At 40.9% G+C, this 17,625-nt stretch overlaps 2 protein-coding genes and 1 long non-coding RNA gene across 3 annotated transcripts in view; 1 reads left to right on the forward strand and 2 right to left on the reverse strand.

Annotated features, from left to right (window-relative positions):
- FARSB (phenylalanyl-tRNA synthetase subunit beta) overlaps positions 1-8,588 on the forward strand; it is a 28,403-nt gene extending 19,815 nt beyond the window's left edge. Inside the window, exon 17 of the mRNA XM_083442764.1 lies at positions 7,819-8,588. Coding sequence (XP_083298890.1) covers positions 7,819-7,970 — 152 coding nt within the window. The 3' untranslated portion in view covers positions 7,971-8,588. The remainder of the gene's footprint in view (positions 1-7,818) is intronic.
- LOC310678743 lies at positions 1,855-3,919 on the reverse strand. Its single transcript, XR_014511922.1, has 2 exons — positions 3,826-3,919; positions 1,855-3,486 (listed from the first exon to the last, which is right to left on the reverse strand). It is a non-coding gene; the product is annotated as an uncharacterized lncRNA (long non-coding RNA).
- A 1,852-nt stretch (positions 8,589-10,440) lies between the features above and the next one.
- Positions 10,441-17,625, reverse strand: part of SGPP2 (sphingosine-1-phosphate phosphatase 2) — a 31,454-nt gene continuing 24,269 nt past the window's right edge. The window contains exons 4-5 of the mRNA XM_083442914.1: positions 16,863-16,952; positions 10,441-13,242 (exon numbers count right to left, since the gene is read on the reverse strand). Coding sequence (XP_083299040.1) covers positions 12,700-13,242; positions 16,863-16,952 — 633 coding nt within the window. The 3' untranslated portion in view covers positions 10,441-12,699. The remainder of the gene's footprint in view (positions 13,243-16,862; positions 16,953-17,625) is intronic.

Genomic DNA, 17,625 nt, shown 5'->3' on the forward strand with positions numbered 1-17,625 from the left:
ACTCTTCAGAGGGAAGAGCAGGGTTAGGTAGGGTTAAATGGAAGAAATACATTTTAAAAATCCTCCCATGATTTTCAAAAAGTAGAGATCTTTGCTCAGAACAGAAGGTGCCCCCCCCCCCATCCTCTCCAGTTAAAAGGATCTCTCATAGCTAGAAAGAATCACAGCTTAAGGCTTTAGAGAGAGTTACTGGCAGAGGAGATGATAGCTGCTCTTTTCATTGCACAAGCAGAGCTCCTTGGTTATGTAAGGTTCCTTCATCAGGTTTCAGTTGATTCTGTCACAAGCAGTGATGTACTGCAGACACTGCAGTTCAAGAGGGCCTCTTAGTGTTCTGGAGAGCATTTTGAGGGTAGCAGGTGGGTAGGGGGAAAATAGACTGCAGACTCTGCTATCTTTGTAGGATCTGCTTTGCATGTACATCAGGTTCCATGTGTGGTCCTAATAATGTAGATACGCTTGGAAGCCTGACAGCTGAGATGTAAATGCCTCATTTTAAAGTCTTGGACCTTACTTCAGTGCTCCTGGGGAAAGTTGTGCAATAATGCTGGTGATGCATCTCAACAGTGTTCCACTTCTTTCTATTTCTGGGCTCCATTTGTTTAATTGAAGGTGTGGCGCAGTGTGGAAAATGCTAATGACAGTAAATCGCAATGACAGCTTTTCATTTAAGGTTTGGCTGGCAGTAAGACAGTTGTTTGCAATTTTTGAAATATGCGCTGCACATTTGTATTACCATAAAATGGAAAACAACTCTCACGACTACAAGATGACCTTTGTTGTAATGTGCCAAGAATTTCAATGTCATTTTGAGATGTCCACCTGGCCAGACCCATTGATCATGCTGCACTTAGTACTTGATGAACATGTTAGTCCCAGAAGCAACCAGTCTCAATGAGGTCTTTGAGACCTTTTACAATAGGATACATTCCCAGTTTACTCCATTGATTATTATACTGGGGGACAGTTGGTAATTTGAAAGAGATCCCCCACCCCTTCCTCTCATGTTCCCAGAGCAGGGATTACACCTCAGTTGTTGTTTTTTCCATTTCTGAGCCTATGGCCATTTTCCATATAATCTCCCACAGGTCATGCTGGGGCTCCATGCAGTGGTGGTAGTTAAATCATTGCCAGGTCCACAACTAGTTCTTTGATTGGCCACAAGGCAGTTTGCTGGGGAATAATTTCTGCATCCTGCCATTTTTCCTTGGAGTTTGGAGATTGGTAAAATGTGTCAGAAGTTAAGCTGCAACTTTTTTTAAAAAAATAAAAATAAATAAAAGCATGCTGTTAGTAATAAACTCCTAACAAAGAAACCAAAATATGAAACATTTGTATTTGATTTGTCACACTATAATCTATAGTTTGTAATGGTTTTTGCGTTACAAATGTGTTGCAGGCTGTTTTAGTCAGGCATTATGCAAACCTAATAAGCTAGTTTTCTGCCATATATATATATTTATTTATTTAAAGAACTGCAGCACAAATCTCTTATATTTCTTAAAGCCTGAAAAATGAACTACTGAACCTTATAAATCCTACAGTAACTTGAGTTATAGGAGCAACTGCAAGCTGGTGAACCAGCTTAAATGTTTATGTTTAGGGTGATACAAAGGGAGAGAACCTCCCACCTACTGCTACATATAATCTCTCCTATCCTGTTATGAATTGGTTCTAACTGGTCCCAGGACACTGTCAGAAGGCACAAGGCAACCTTGCTTAAACTAAACAGTTCTGAGACTGGATGAGAGGCTATCTAGAAAGTTTCTATACCCTGTATTGAGTTCCATCATGGAAGAGAGGCAGGACGTAGTTCATTTATTATTATTATTATTATTATTATTATTTTAAAAATTACATTTATCTGTGGAAAGGGTAAATGTAGAGACTGTTAGAAAGAGGTAGGATTCCAAGTCCATGAAAAGACTGCTTCTAGGTTGTGTTTCTTCCTGAATTTGTATTGATGTTCTGCAGTTTACTTAGTTCTCTCACTAGAGGTCATTTGAAATGTTTCACAGCTATAGGAGAAAGCTCTAGACACTCTGCCATGAGATCAAACACTTTATTGTGTTGAGATCAAAATCTGTCACTTTGTTCCCTTTATTGGGATCGGTGAGAGGAGTATAATGTGCTGTATTTCTCCTTACATAATGTGCAAGTTAGTGACCTCCCAGGACAGGGGTTTCCAAACTGTGGAGCATGAACTGCCAGTGGCCCTTCACAAGCTTCATTCAGGTGGTCCGCAGAATGTCTGTAAACATATGGTTAAAATCTGTAGCACATCTAACCTATTGCACTACAAGTGCTAGAACAGGCAAAAAAACCCCAGCAGGACCTTCAGTAATTTTTCAAGTGGTCCGTGGGGATAAAGTTTGGGGAACCACTGCCCATGGGGATTGGAGTTCTCATGGAAGATAAGCAGCTGCTGGCCAGTGTGAGAACAGGATGCTGGACTAGATGGGTCCAGAAGGGCTCTTCTTTTGCTTTGTTTATTTATACCCTGCTTTTCTCCAAGGAGCTTAAGATGATGTACATAGTTTTCCTTCACCTCCCTGCCACCTCCAATATTAAACTCCCAACAACTCTAAGAGGTGGGTAAAGCTAAGAACTAGGAGCGTCTCCACCCCCATCATTCAGCCCAGACACTGAGGTTCAGCTCCGAGGGCCTTCTGGTGGTTCTCTCACTGTAAGAGGTGAGGTTGCAGGGAACCAGGCAGAGGGCCTTCTTGGTAGTGGCACCCGCCCTGTGGAATGCCCTCCCATCAGATGTCAAGGAATAAACAACTATCTGACTTTTAGAAGACATCTGAAGGCAACCCTGTTTAGGGAAGTTTTTCATGTTTGATGTTTTATTGTGTTTTTAATATTCTGTTGGGAGCCACCCAGAGTGGCTGGGGAGGCCCGGCCAGACGGGCGGGGTATAAGTAATAAATTATTATTTTTATAAGAGATGGTGATTGACCCAAGGCCACCCAGTGAGCTTTCGTGGTTGAGTGGGGATTTGAACCCTGGTTTCCCAGGTCCCAGCCCAATATGCCAACATGGCTCATGTTCATATCTTGATTTGATTTGTCATATTTTTGTCATTCTCAGACAAAGTCGTACCTATGAAGTGTGCTCACAAGAAATCAGTGGAAAGCTGGCACAGTGTTTGTGAGGCTTTGTCTGTCCCTGAAGCCACTGAAAAACGACTAGCGTAGTTCTTGCTAAATATGTTGGTGTGTCAAAATTCTGACCCTAAAATATAATCTTCCATGCCATTCTAGGCAAGTCACACGGTGCTGAAGCCATCAGCAAAATCCATCAATATACTGAGACATCTTCCCACACAAGCCCCAGTTGTGCTTTGAGACGTTCCCCTTAAACTTACCTTGAAGATATTCCAGACGAATTCTACCCTAGCATTTGGATCCAATGGACCAGATGAACTTCCTTAGAATTAATAATTATTCCAGTATCACTTAGGGTCTACGCATGGATTCATTTCTTGCTGAGGCTGACAGTATACTATCTGAGCAATTTTGACACTTCTGTTCAAATTGTTTGTAGATAGGCACCAAAATTTAGCACTCTTCAGACAGTGATGGTGAAGCAGTTGTCTTCATATGCTAATGTTTCTCATTGTCTTCAGCACCACCAAATAGAAGCACCACAACGTGCCTGTAGTGGAGAACTTTATCTTGTTTGGTACTTTCAAATCATATGAAAAGTCTTGTGCATTCAAGGTAACTAGCAAGTGTTTCTGCATCCATGGAGTACATCTTGTCTTAGTGATCACAAGGGTAGAGAACTTCAGACATACTTAAGTCTGTAGGAAGAACAAACCAACCTCCGAAATACTGTCTGTTTACACTCCACAGAGAAGTAAGCCTGCCTATAATATAAGCACCCATTTGACACCCAGCAGCTCTGTGTATAAGGTATGATTTATGGGTGGAAATTGTGGCTGCGTTCTGTTGCCTCAGTCCCCCTCCTACTCTTTCCACATGTTGGCTTTGTACAAAGTTTTCAAGCATCTGCCCAGAACTACAGTGATATTTTTTCCTTCAATAAGTTCATTGCAGTAAGTAAAGAAGTGTGTAGGATTCTGCATTTGAAGAACGCAACTCTAGTATTTTGCCTGGAAAAACCAAGTCTGTGGGCAGTTTATTGTTACTATCTCTGTAAACCATGGTTGCTTTTAAGTGTGTTTGATCGACTGTGCGATCTATTGTTGATAAGCTAAATTCTTTTACAGGGAGTTAACACTGGGAAAGTGTAGAAGGTAGTGAATTTCAGATGTTGGGAAATAGTTAATGGAAACTTTGGCATGCGTTCAACAACAAACTTCCTTATAGATGTTACAGAACAGTTATTTATTATTATTATTTATTGAATTTATATACCGCCCTATACCTGGAGGTCTCAGGGCAGATCACAGAATACTTATTCAAAGAACTGCAGCACAAACCTCTTGCTTCTTGAAGACAGTTCAGGTCCCCTAACTCCAGAATGGACAGACTAGGTAATTATTCCTTTTCACTTTGTATCTTCTTACCTGTTCAGGCTACCACACCTGTCCCACTCATTCAGATGTACAGTAAAATATTTTTCTTTTTGATGTTCCCTAAAGAGATGAAAAGAGATGAGAGGCTGCTCTTGAATTGAGGGATTAGGCTTGCATTTATTAAGAACTTTGGGGGCTATTAACTGTTTCACTTCCAGCATAAGCCATTTACTCAGATCAGATTTCCTGTTCTGCAAGTGGTAATTTTTTTTATTTCTTCTTTTTTATGACAGTGTGTAACTAATGCCAGTTTGGGAATATTTGAGTGCGCAGAGTATAGTGTTTTCTCTTGCAAAACCATATTTAATCATGGACAAGATTTATTTGCCGTATAGAATGACCAGCAAAAGTATTGCTTTTGTGCAGCAGAGAATACGTAACTTCTGTTTATGTATGGGCTCCTTTGGGAGGAAGGGCGGGATAAAAATCAAACAATAATTTACATAGTAAAATTTAGGAAAGCTTAAACACTTTGCTATGAAATGAGCAACAAATGAAGTTTCCATTTTAATCCCTGAAAGATTGAAGACATTTTATGTATTTAGAAACATTTTTTTCCTAATGTGAACTGACATTTCAAAGTTTTGGCTGTCACATTTCGATACATATTACAAAATATTTCGGTGTAAACTCTTCCAAATCTAAGCTTTATGGATGTAACTTGCGTGGTTAGAGTTTGCTAAACTTCTGGAACAGGAGCAGCCATGGAGGATTTCTATAGGCTTTCTGGAGAATGACCAGAGAATAAGTTATTTGCTGGCATGACTATGTGTTCTTTGTGTGCACCATATTTCAGTCATCTGGTTTGTTCCAGTTATGTTCAGGAAATAACCATTTATCTGAGGGAAAATGTGACCAGGACTTCACTAGTCATGCTGAATAACATGTCTCCTGCCTCTCAGTTACTTAAGTGTTGACTTCTGATACTCTCCCCATCCCCTTATAAGAATATAATTGTTATGATCGCTAAAGCTTTTCCCAACTCTGACCCAATATCATCCCTTTAATCTTCTTCTCCCAAACATGGGAAGAAGGGAAGGAATTGGGAAGAGAAGAAAAGCCATGCAAGGTGTTTGTCCGGCAAGCACACAGAGAATTCAACAAGCCCTTTGAAGGTCAATTAGCCAGAAAATGTGCTAAAGACTAGGTACTTGATTGGATTAGTGGCCAAAGAATTACGCCCTGAATAATCAAAGCGGTCCTGCAGTCTGAACACACAGGCAATTATTGGTTCTTAGGGGCATAGTGTAAAAGCTTTAATAACAGATTCTTTGAACTTCAAAGCATTTTAGAAGCGACAATCTTACTATGAACTGTGATTTTTGTCTCTTGCTTGCATGTAGTGTTCCTACGACAAGGCTAGTTTTAGCGTTTCTGTTCCCACAATGTGTGTGTGTGTATATATATGAATTAATTACAAACTACTTGGTGCCTTGCCCATTTTTAGTTACAGATTATAGAGATGGTATACCTTCAACTGATAATGCCTCAACCTTTGGGGTGCCCTGGGACACTTTAAATATTCTCTGTCTGTGGCAATAAGAACTTGATTTTGTGGGCACCAAAGTAAAACTCAAACATCTGAATATTCTTACGATGGAAATTGGTCAAGGCCATGAAGAAACGAAGGGAAAGTGACTCGGCTGTGGTAAATTCAGAGCCTCACCTAACGTTTCTCAGTTACTACATGAGCTGAAAGGCTGCTCTTGGGGGAAGCAGGGGAATGGAGGGCAGGAAGCAGTGGCCATGCTAGGAGGGAAGGCCAGGTGGCAACATCCTCATGGGGGAGTCTCATTGCACAAAGTAACCACCAGCGCTGTTGGCCGACTGGGGAGGGAGCTCTACAGGGCTGTAGCGACAGCCCATGGCAGTGTCCAGATTTTTCTGGTGAGGCACCGAGAGGGGTGCACCCCGCCCCTGACCTATGCCCTTAGCAGGGGCCAACTTACCCAACCCCTAGATACACCTCTGGCGATCTCTCATCTCAGAGATTGTGAAGGTTGTAGCTTTGGGCACAGTGCCCATCCCCAAGTTTCTGCTCTCTTTAACACAGTAAAGTCTTTGATTGGTGACTATTAATACAGTTTTTGTTTGGCAATAGATTCCTGTGAAACGTCCGTCACAATTTTTGGGGGGTGAGGAAAGATTTTGAAAAATGACCTCATCTTATAGCGTTCTTCCCATGTGGGGGCTATGTTGCATGAACATTTCACTGCATTAGAATTACATGGTAAAGTTACTGTGTGACTTTACCGTGAGAAAAAGAATGCATGGATTGGTCATTTAGTTTTATTAGTTTCAGAGGATTTGAATGGGTTACAGGAGATTTCGATTACACATGGGGGTGCAGCAAGAGACAAAATCACTTCAGCTGCAAGCTGGTAAGCCTTTATTGGTGCCATTTTGTCTATTTAAGACTAGTACTTCCATTTCACTAATAATCATTGGCCCACAGAACATTGCCCATATATATATGAATGACCCCTTTCTCGCACCTACTTCCTTCCTTATTTTGTGGGAATCGGTGAATCAAGCCAGGAATCACAGTTAACTATAGGAGCCTGTTAACATGTGCATTTGGGAAACCACGGTTAATGGCTTCCAAACAAGCCAGGATAATAAGTCATGATATGAAGTTGTCTTCATATCCTTGTTTGCTTGGAAGCCATTAACCATAGTTTCCGTGCTTTGACTGTAACAGCCATTTAGTATTAAGTCTGGCTCCATGGCTTGTTTCTCCTCTTGCATGAAGAGAAGGTCAAGCAGCTGTGTACAGGGGCTCATTCATAAGTCTTATTTAGCTGAATTATGATTTGTCCAAGCATTGACATATTTTGTTTCATGATACGGCTTTGGTGAATTCATCATTCTTACTCTGTGCAAAAGCTTGTAACCTGTACACTGAATGTAGAATCAAAGAACTGTAGAGTTGGAAGGATCCCCAAGGCATCATCTAGTAGTTCAACCCCTTACACTTCACCCTGGAAATGTGAAGCATTGTCTACTTAAGGAATCATCCCCCACCTGCAAAAAAAGATTTCTTCTCTAGCATTAATAAAATTGGGCTATGATAAGAGAAGCAATCTTTCATTGTTTTAGCAAAAAGTATTCTCGTGTAACACACGCTTCTGCTCTTGATGTTTACTTGAGGTTCAGTGCCCAGAATGGCTGGGGCAACCCAGTCAGATGGGTGGGGTACAAATAATAAAATAATTATTTATTAACATTATTATTATGAGAAACATTCATTTGTCTCCCCCCCTTTCTTTCAGACCCTGCTTTTTTCCCTGGACGCTGTGCTGAGATCTTTGCAAAAGGGCAGATTATTGGGAAGCTAGGAGTACTCCACCCTGACGTCGTCACCCAATTTGAGCTCACCATGCCCTGCTCTGCCCTAGAAATCACAATTGAGCCTTTCGTGTGAAATCCTGACAACAGCATGCTTCTTCAGTCCACATAGTTCTGTTTCCTCCCCCCCCCCAAAAAAGTCCACATAGTTCTGTTTCCAAGATGGTCTGTTTCTACCATCGGGCACTGTCCCTAATTTTAATAAATTAGGCAATGAAATAGACAAGTCTTATTTTGCTCTTTGCTAAATGTTCCTTCAGTGCAATAATACTGCCTTCAGGGGTTTTTTAGGGCTTTTCTTAACAGATTGAGCCATCAGTCAGATGTAAAAAATAAAAAAGTTCAGTATATTACCATGAATATATATGGGCAAAGAACATGATCTGTTCTCCAGAATGTTCCAGAGGCTGAATCTCAAACTGTTACAGATTATAGCTGCATAACAGGAATCACATTCTTTTATTGCATGAAATAACATAATTGATTATAGCAAATGTTGAACAAATGTGAACAGAACTGAGGAATTAAGGTTTCTTTGTATAGGGTTGATACAAACTCTTCAGGGTTGAGAAATGTGCATTTCTTGTAAAGTACAGCAGTTTTAAAGCAAGATTTCTATAATAGATACTGTTGTATGTTAACCTGTTTTATTGTAAAGAAGGGATCAAAATAAAACTTGAAGGTTCTGTATTTATATACACCTAAGTTCCCGTGAGAAAGACTGGTGTGGTGAGTACAGCTTCTGTCATAGGGCTGAGATTGCTCAAACTAGACCTGTGTGCCGGAACACCATCATCACCCTCCTGACTTCTCATGCCACTGGAGTATGACATGAGAAAGCCCCAGTGCATTTTTGGAAGCTATCACATCTATCTAAAGGAACTCTTTGGGTTGCCATGTTGAAAAGGAGACGACCAAACAGGAGGGGAGGAGAAGTAACGTTATATGTAAACAACGTGTATACTATAGACCTCCAAGCCATACTGAGGATGATGCCTTCCTACAGCAGATTACCAAACATTCAAAAAGGAGAGAGAAGGCAGTAATGGGAGATTTCAACTACCCCAGTGTTTGTTGGAACGCCAACTCTGCCAAGAATGTAAGGGCCAGCAAATTCTGCAGTTGCCTCACTGACAAATTCCTTTCCCAGAAGGTAGAAGCAGCAACAAGGGGCTCATCTATCTTGGACCTGGTCCTCACCAACAGGGAGGAACTGCGACAAAATGGAAGTACTGGGAACATTGGGAAGAAGTAATGCGAGCAATTAGTCATTGTGTTAGCAATTTAAAAAGGATGTTGCACATGGGTTTCTCAAAAACAAGTAATGCCAGACAAATCTCTCTTTTTGATAGAGTTATAAACTTGGTGGATCAGGGGGTGCTGTGGATGTAGGGTATCTTGATTTCAGTAATTCTTTAACAAAGTCCCCTATGATACCTTTGCAGAGAAGCTGGTAAATGTGGGCTGGGCAGTTACTTGGATTTGTAGCTGGTTGGCTGACGGAACCCAAAGAGTACCCCCTACTGTTTATTTGTTCTGTCCTGGGTCTGTTGCTGTTCAACACCTTTATAAATGACTTGGATGAAGGAACTGAGTGATACTCATCAAATTTGCAGATGACACCAAACTTGGAAGGGTAGCTAATGCTGCAGAAGACAGAATCAGGATTCAAGATGACCTTAACAGATTGGAGAACTGGCCCAAAGCTAACAAAATGAAATAGGGACTTAGGCAGGAATTACCAGCTGCACAAATATAAGATGGGGGACATCTGGCTTGCCAGAAGGCATGTAGTGGTCCTAGTAGACCACAAGCTTAACATGAATCAACAGTGTGACTGAAGCTGTAAAAAAAAACTAATGCTATTCTAGGATGCATCAACAGAAGTTTTGTGTCCAGATCAAGGGACGTCATAGTACTGTTGTGTTCTGCCTTGGTTAGACCACACTTGAAGTACTGTGTCTTGTTATGGGCACCACAATTTAAGAAGGATATTGACAAGCTGGAACTTGTGCAGAGGAGGGCAATAAAGATGATCAAGGGTCTGGAAACCAAGCCTTAGGAGGAATGGTTGAGGGAATTGGGTATGATAAGAGGAGACTGGGAGGAGATACAATAACCATCTTCAGATATCTGAAGGGTTGTCATATGGAGGATGCAGCAAGCTTGTTTTCTTCTGCTGTGGAGGGTAGAACCTGAACCAGTGGATTCAAGTTACAAGAAAGGAGATTCCAACTAAGCATCTTTCTGACTGTAAGAGCAATTTAACACTGGAATGGTCTCCCTCTGGAGGTGGTGGACTCTACTTCCTTGAAGGTTTTTAAGTAGAGGCTGGATGACCGTCTGCCATGGATGCTTTAGTTGGGATTCCTGCATTGCAGGCAGTTGGACTAGAGGACCCCCTTCCAACTCTACAATTCTATTGTTCTATGAACAAAAAATCTGCTGCATGAAAATAGTGGGTTGCCCTTCAATCTTCTGCCCACTTGGCATTTATGCCTGCCTGCCTTCATAGTAGCCTCCTACTTTATATAATACACTTGCAATGTATGTGACAAAATAAGCTTTAATAAAAAATAGTTTCTGGAAACATTTTCAGTTTGAATAAAGTCAGAATTTTCAGAATACACTTTACAACTTACAGTAAAATACAAAAATAGAAATTGTGCAGGTTGTGGTTTATAAATCGCAGCATATATACGTGATCATAAAAGAATAAAATAGATGCATTTAAAAGAGCAGTTTTCAATCTACAGCTAAATTTGAAGCCATTGCAAAGGCGGGGACACATAAATTTATTTGCAAATATATATATCCCTGTCCAGGGACACAACCACACATTTTTGTGCAAGCTTGCTGTTACACCAATATTTTGCTGAGATGATGAGAATGCAGTAGCTGGCAGATGGGAGGCACCCTTATATTCTCTTACAAACCATATTCTTGCCTACCAGCTCAACAGATTCACCTCCAATTTAGATGCAGATTGAGGGGTTTAGCAAGTATACCATATATGCCAGCACGCCCTTGCAAGTGCATCTACTTTAGCATGATGAAGGGAACCCCACTTACATGGTAAAATTCTGCTCCAGGGAAGTTCTGTATTGTCATTAGAATCCCTGTGGGTTTCAGGTCTTTGCCTTCATACAACCCCCACATTTTACAGAACATGTTATTTAAGGAATGAGCATGGCGGAAAAGATGAGAGCCCTGTATTTCTCATAGGACATGTTCAAATTCCAGGACTATACGTAGGAGTTATACCCTTAATGTAATACTGAACCTTAAGGATATATGAACAGTCTTAATGGATCAGACAGAAGGATCTTCTAGTTCCAAGATTCTGATCTTACAGTGGCTAACCAGATGCCTTTATAGGAAACCCATGGGCAAGACATGAGTAGAATAGCCCTCTCCTATCCTAAGCCTTTCCTAGTTTGGGGTTTTTTTTTTGTTTATATTAAAGTTAGGTTAACATTTAGACTCCAGTTAATTCTCAAATCTGCATGTCCAAGCAGCATTTCATTTAAAAGCTCTGATAAGTGTGCTATATTTGCTTCCCTACAGTGGGAATCTATGCAAAGCGACAGGCAGATAGCAATTTACCAACACTTGGAATGGCAGCGCCGAAGTCAGACCAATGCTAGTTTCATCCTGTCCTCAAGCTCCAAAAAGGGAAGCAGTTGTTTCACAGTTCTTGCTGGAGCCTTCATTGCCAATGGGAAATACCACTTTGCACAACAGCAATTAGAGGAAAGAAAGAGGACATGAAGATCTAACTTTGTTATTAGTTAAAAAAATAAATCTGCAATCACATTTGCACTTGCCATCCGTTACTTGGTTCTTGCAATTCATTTCTTGGTGGCCTACAAGTTACAGCAGCAGTGATTGTTTTCAACATTCTGGGCCAATGCCGTAGCATACCAGAGCACAGCTTCAGACATGAAACAGCTTAATTTAATAACATGGATATGTTAAGAGCACAACATAATTATACCCATACGTGTGAATTTGTATGACTGGGAGTCTGTTTTGCAAGATATTACTCCAGTGTTCGTCATCCTGCTAGATGGGCAGCCAGATTCAGTGCCAACCCAGCTTCCCTGTATACAGCATTTTATTTCTCCCTGAGAGTGCTTATCTTCCTCCCAATTCTCAGACTGTTAAGCTTGTAAATATAATTACAGTGGTACCTCAGGTTAAGAACTTAATTCGTTCTGGAGGTCTGTTCTTAACCTGAAACTGTTCTTAACCTGAGGTACCACTTTAGCTAATGGGGCCTCCCGCTGCCGCACTGCACGATTTCTGTTCTCATTCTGAAGCAAAGTTCTTAACCCAAGGTACTATTTATGGGTTAGCGGCGTCTGTAACCTGAAGCGTCGGTAACCCAAGGTACCACTGTACTTTGTAGTTTTGCTTTGTTTTCTTTAAAAAAGAGGCTCTTCTCCAACCACCCTGATCTGGCTGCATCCCTTGAAGGGCTTATTTTGAGGTTTGACAACCCTGAAGAAACTCTTCAAACCACTAGATCTAGGAAGAGCAGATCTGACTGTCTGTCATGGCAGGCTTCTAGTTGCACTAAATGTTTAGCTCGGACAGCCATAGTCGCTGAAGCAGCCACAGCGTGTTAAAAGATTGCAGCGAACAAAAATTACTGGAAACTCAGTTTAGATCTCCACTATTATCTATGTTGTAGAGCTATGCAGGAAGGCACAACACTTTGCTGCTCAAGTTTTTGCTTCTGCGTGCATTTTTATTGCACCCTATAATCTGGACTGCTTCTTTAAAAAAAAAGTGTGCAGCATTCAGTTTAAGCCCAATAATTTATGCAGCAATGGCACAAGCACCGTAGCACTCAGGCCGATGGTAGAATAGGTTATAAATTTATAGGGCACTTCAATTTCTATTTGCTGCATAGCTTCAATGTCATTAATAGAAACCTTGTACCAAGAACACAGTGATTTAAGAGCCAGGCTTTTGATGATCTGCCGTATAATGAGCAGTACAGCAATTCCCACCAAAAACTGTGCAAGAACCATCAAGAGCATTTCGCCAGTGACCGAAGGGATGCTGTGTGTCGCTTCTTCAGCCAAAACATTTGAAACGTAGTGGTTGTTTATCCAGAACCCTGTAATTGATCCAGCTCCAGCTCCCAGAATAGTGGTTGTGTCTGCCCTAGTGGGGCTATAGTAATCCAGTTTGGGGTAGTTGTAGCATAGGATGAGGGGGACAACGATGCAGAACATGGGGCACCAGGGGCTGGTCAGCATCAGGTGATCAAGGAGGTCCCAAGTTGGATAAGACAGAGCAGTTAATATGGCTGAGATCAGGCTGCCAACAATCACGTCCTAGAAAGACATAGAGGTGTTAGGCATACAGCGCATTCTCATTTCCTTCAAGCAGACCATCCTTCTCCTAAAGTAACTTTAAGAATAGGTATCTGATGAATTGCTAAAGATCACTGAGTTGTGATGCTTGAGCATATTACGTATATTGAACATGTAACTATGCTGAGCAGAAAACCTATGAAAAACAGAGCCAAATTGTATTGAAGTTAATGCATTTTGGAGCTTTGCAAGACCGCTGACAAATTAAATGGACCTTAAGGCTACCCAGGAAGCCTAAACACAGGCAAATTAAGCAAATTAATTTAAGTTAAAGGTATAACTTCATAACCAAAAAAGTTTAAAATGCTTGTCTCCTCTTAGTGCCTTTTGCAAACCAGTTAGGTGGGACAGAGGAAGGTGGGGCCACAGTTTACTTACGGCATATAAGGGAAAACATGCATGGTTGTTCAAGAATGAAGTACAGGGGCTAAAGATTAACTTTAATCAAATGAAATAATAAAATGCTGAAAATTCAGGAAGGGCTCTAAAGCCTCATAGCAACCCCTGGCCTCTGAGGCTATGGCCCTGGAACTTGTGTCATCTTGCTTTATGTATTACCAGGTTAATGATTAACAGATGAATCACTTCCTTTAGAATGCATTTGGATAAGGACTTGAACAATGCCCGTTTAAAAGTGTGCATATAGATTCATCTACCTGGCAGCACAAAAAATAAATTACCTTATTTAGTTGACAAACACGGGGTGGGGTGGGGAATGGGAGAGATATCAACCCAGAAAACTTTTTTCCTTGCAGGTGATTTCCTTGCCTGGTAACATTCTGTGCATTCTGCACCAGTTCTTTGCTAAAAGTTATTTTCCTACCATTTCATGTATTTGCATCATCAACAGTAAGACCTGCAACCATATTCCTATGCAGCAAAACTCAAAGGCTAAAACAAGAAGAAGGAGGACTTTTATCCTGAGTATTGATGTAGTACTTTCTCAATTTGTTCCAGAGAATCCAGACCACATTCTTCCCAAGCCTCTTCCTCCATAATCCTCCCATTGTTGTCATCATTACTATTTTAAAGCTATTGCATTTATGGTCATATTCGAAACTTCTACTGCAGCACCAGCACAAAGGTGTTAGCTTTTTCCCCCTTGAAAAAGGGTATGCAGCTGAAGGAAGGAGGAAGCTGGAAGAATCAGAGTCTTTTGCATTTTCTGTCTCTTGGGTGCTTTCAAAGCTCACATCAAGTCTACCAGATCTGACTTTAACCCAGAGCCCTTGTAAAAGCAAAGTGTGTCTGCTGACACACTCATCCTGCTGTGTGTGGGGCAGGGATAGGGGGCAGAAGTGACCAGAGTGACGCTGACAGTGCTCACTCAAAAATATCTAAGTATGCCCATATACTGGCACCTCTGGGGCACACCGTACACATGGAGAACCCTATAGATATTTTCATTCTTTATGCTTGCCAAAGGACAATGAAACCATCAACATAACCCCCAAATAAAAACTGGCGACAAATTCACTGAAGCAAATAGTTTCAGGAACGCATCTAAAGCAAGTTTAAACAACAGGTTTCTGTTCATGCCAAGCCCTTCCCCGCCCATAATCTGTTAAATCTCTTAATTTCAAAGGAGGATTATGTTTCCTTCATCCACTTTTGCACAAGGAGGAAGCTCTATTAATGAAAAGATTAAGGAGAAAACCATCGCAAAAGTAGATGAATGCAGTTCAAAGGATTTAAGTTATGCCTCTCTGTAGATCAGCACAGGCATCTTCAGGCAAAAACATATGTTAACACTGAAGTCTGGATTGCTGCTGAGCAGCCTGAAACCAGCTTTGTCAGGTCAGAGTGGAATTTATTAAGAGAAGAAAGAAAGAAAGAAAGAAAGAAAGAAAGGACGGCCGTTTAGAGGACTTCAGCTACTGTCAATTACATGCGAGAAGAATAACATGTTAAAATCATGTCAACACATCTGCAGTCCATGGTGAATGTAAAATGAAGAATATTGTTATCAGTATGCAGGGTGGGGGGGAGCTAAACCCTAGAAATTTTGATTTTGATTATTAGGAGTATTGAAGGGAAGATTGCAGGCCAGTGGATAAATACAGGCAAAGGTTCCTTTCCAAGCCAGGGACTCACCTGGGATAAAGGCATTAACATGACAAAAGGTGTTAATGGCCCTTCTTGGGCCTGGGCAGATAGAGGTTGCCAAGATGATAATTGGATGTTGCTACTTTATTATTATTATTCTTTATTATTTTATATACTGCTAAATGCCACAGTAGGCCTCTAAGTGATTTACAAAAAAATATACAAACCAATTATGCAACCATATTAAAATCTTTTAAGGCTACAATTCAACAGTCACGTACCTGGGAGTAAGTCTCATTGAATGGACCTTACTTCTGAATAGGCATGCACAGGACTGCACTGTATTTCATGTTCTTGTGATAGCAAAAAAATCTCACAGAACTATAATTTAAATCTATTGAAAGGAAGGGGACTCCCCTCCAAACCCAAATTAAAGTAGCTTTGTTCTTTCAAGAATGTCAACAAAGGCTTCTCTCTTCTTTACCACCAACTCCATCTGAATTTAGAAAAGTCTCTTCTTATCACTTATCAAGGGAAATATGCAGAGAATTTTTACTGACTGACTTTAGGTCATTAGTTAAATCTAGACTGGAGACATCCTCCCTTTCAAATTATTGGTTTGATCTACTGAGGTCAAGACCTTTACCAATGTGCCTGATGAGGATGGTAAACAAGCAAATGTCATGTGTGAATCCAGGAGGCTCATGGTATAGAATCAGCTAGCGGCACTGTGAAAAATGACGCACACCTCTTCTCACTACATAAGCTACATCAGGCCTAATTTTCAATGAAAGGGGCTACATGTAGTAGTCATATAATATCCTATGAGTCAAGATGACGCATTCCAGCAAGCAAATCACCAGCTTTGCAGCCCTTCCCAGTCACCAAAAATACTTGTAGCCCTGGGAGAAGGAGGAGCAGAAAGTCCAGCTCACCACTAAGCCAGCAATCTATTGTACTTAATTCTACCAGTAAGGCTTTGCCCCAAGGGGTACCTACAGTAAACACAAGAGATGCCTACAGAATGGTGCTCAATCTATGGGTGCAGTGAGAGAGGCTGACGATGTTCAAGCATAGCGTATTATTTATAAACCAGGGGCTATGTCTCTGCTTCACTTACCAGCCCCATCTACCCCACCCGCTCCCTTTAGAGGCCACCAAAGCCACCCCTCCCTTTATTTATACCCGCCTTCTTCTGTCTTCCTCATCCAATGGCCAACAGCTATCAGAAGTTTACTGCTGTTATTTGCAGCAGCCACCTGTCAGCCACCAAGAGAACTGCAACATGACAACAGCCTTACTTGTTTATTGTATGTTAAATACATGAGCTTTGCATGGACAAGATATGTCGAAAAGAGAGCAAATGGATGCAGAATAGGTTGAGCTGCAAGTTTATGTGCTATTTCTAGAAGAGGGCTTAACTACGATTTAGGCAGTTTTTGTGTGTCATTTGCTTTTAACGTGTACTGGTTTATGCTCATGCTTCAGGATATAAATCCCTAATAAATGGGCAATAAACTAAGGAGAGACCTTACCAAAACTGTGTGCATTCCGGTGTAAATTCTGCTGAGGCATACCAGAGTTGAAAATAAGAAGGCTCCCAACAGTCCTAGTTCAAGTGGGTACTGTAAACATAAAAGGGGAGTGAAAGAAACATTAATAGCAGTTGCATATATCACAAAGAATCAAATAGAGCACCACCTGACTTTTATCAAAGGCCAGGCCATTCTAATTCAGAACCAACTGCATTCTGGAATATCAGAAGTTGGATGAATTCAAGTAACGTTTCCAAACAACCTGGACTGAAATATCTAGCGGTGATAATTTGTAATGTTATCCTTAGAAGAAATTCATCAGCTACAATTGTTGGAAAAGGATAAATATTTCAACCTCCACATGTGCTACTGAGCCCTAGGAATGGAAAATGCAAAAGCTGCACTCTATTTAGACCAACACTGCATGAAGAAGACAACAGATAGTGAGGAGGACCTCACCCCTGTATTTGGACCTGTGCCGTTAGACCTGTTCATAAATATATGGAGTCAAGCAGTGGATGTAGCCACATTTGCAGATGGCAGAGTCAGTAGAGAATACAAAATTCAATTGTGAAGGGCTCCTAAATAAGGTCTCCAAACTGTATGGTTATGTAACAGAACAGTAGACAGGAGCCAAATGGAACAGAATATTCTAACTTCACATCAGCACAAACAAATAAATTGGCTATGAATCCTTAGGAATGATCTGAGAGAAAAGCTCACCTCAGAAAGAGAGATTCAGATCACTGGAAAAGGCACATAA

This window comes from Podarcis tiliguerta (assembly GCF_965153285.1).
Source record: "Podarcis tiliguerta genome assembly, chromosome: 5".
Taxonomy (NCBI): domain Eukaryota; kingdom Metazoa; phylum Chordata; class Lepidosauria; order Squamata; family Lacertidae; genus Podarcis; species Podarcis tiliguerta.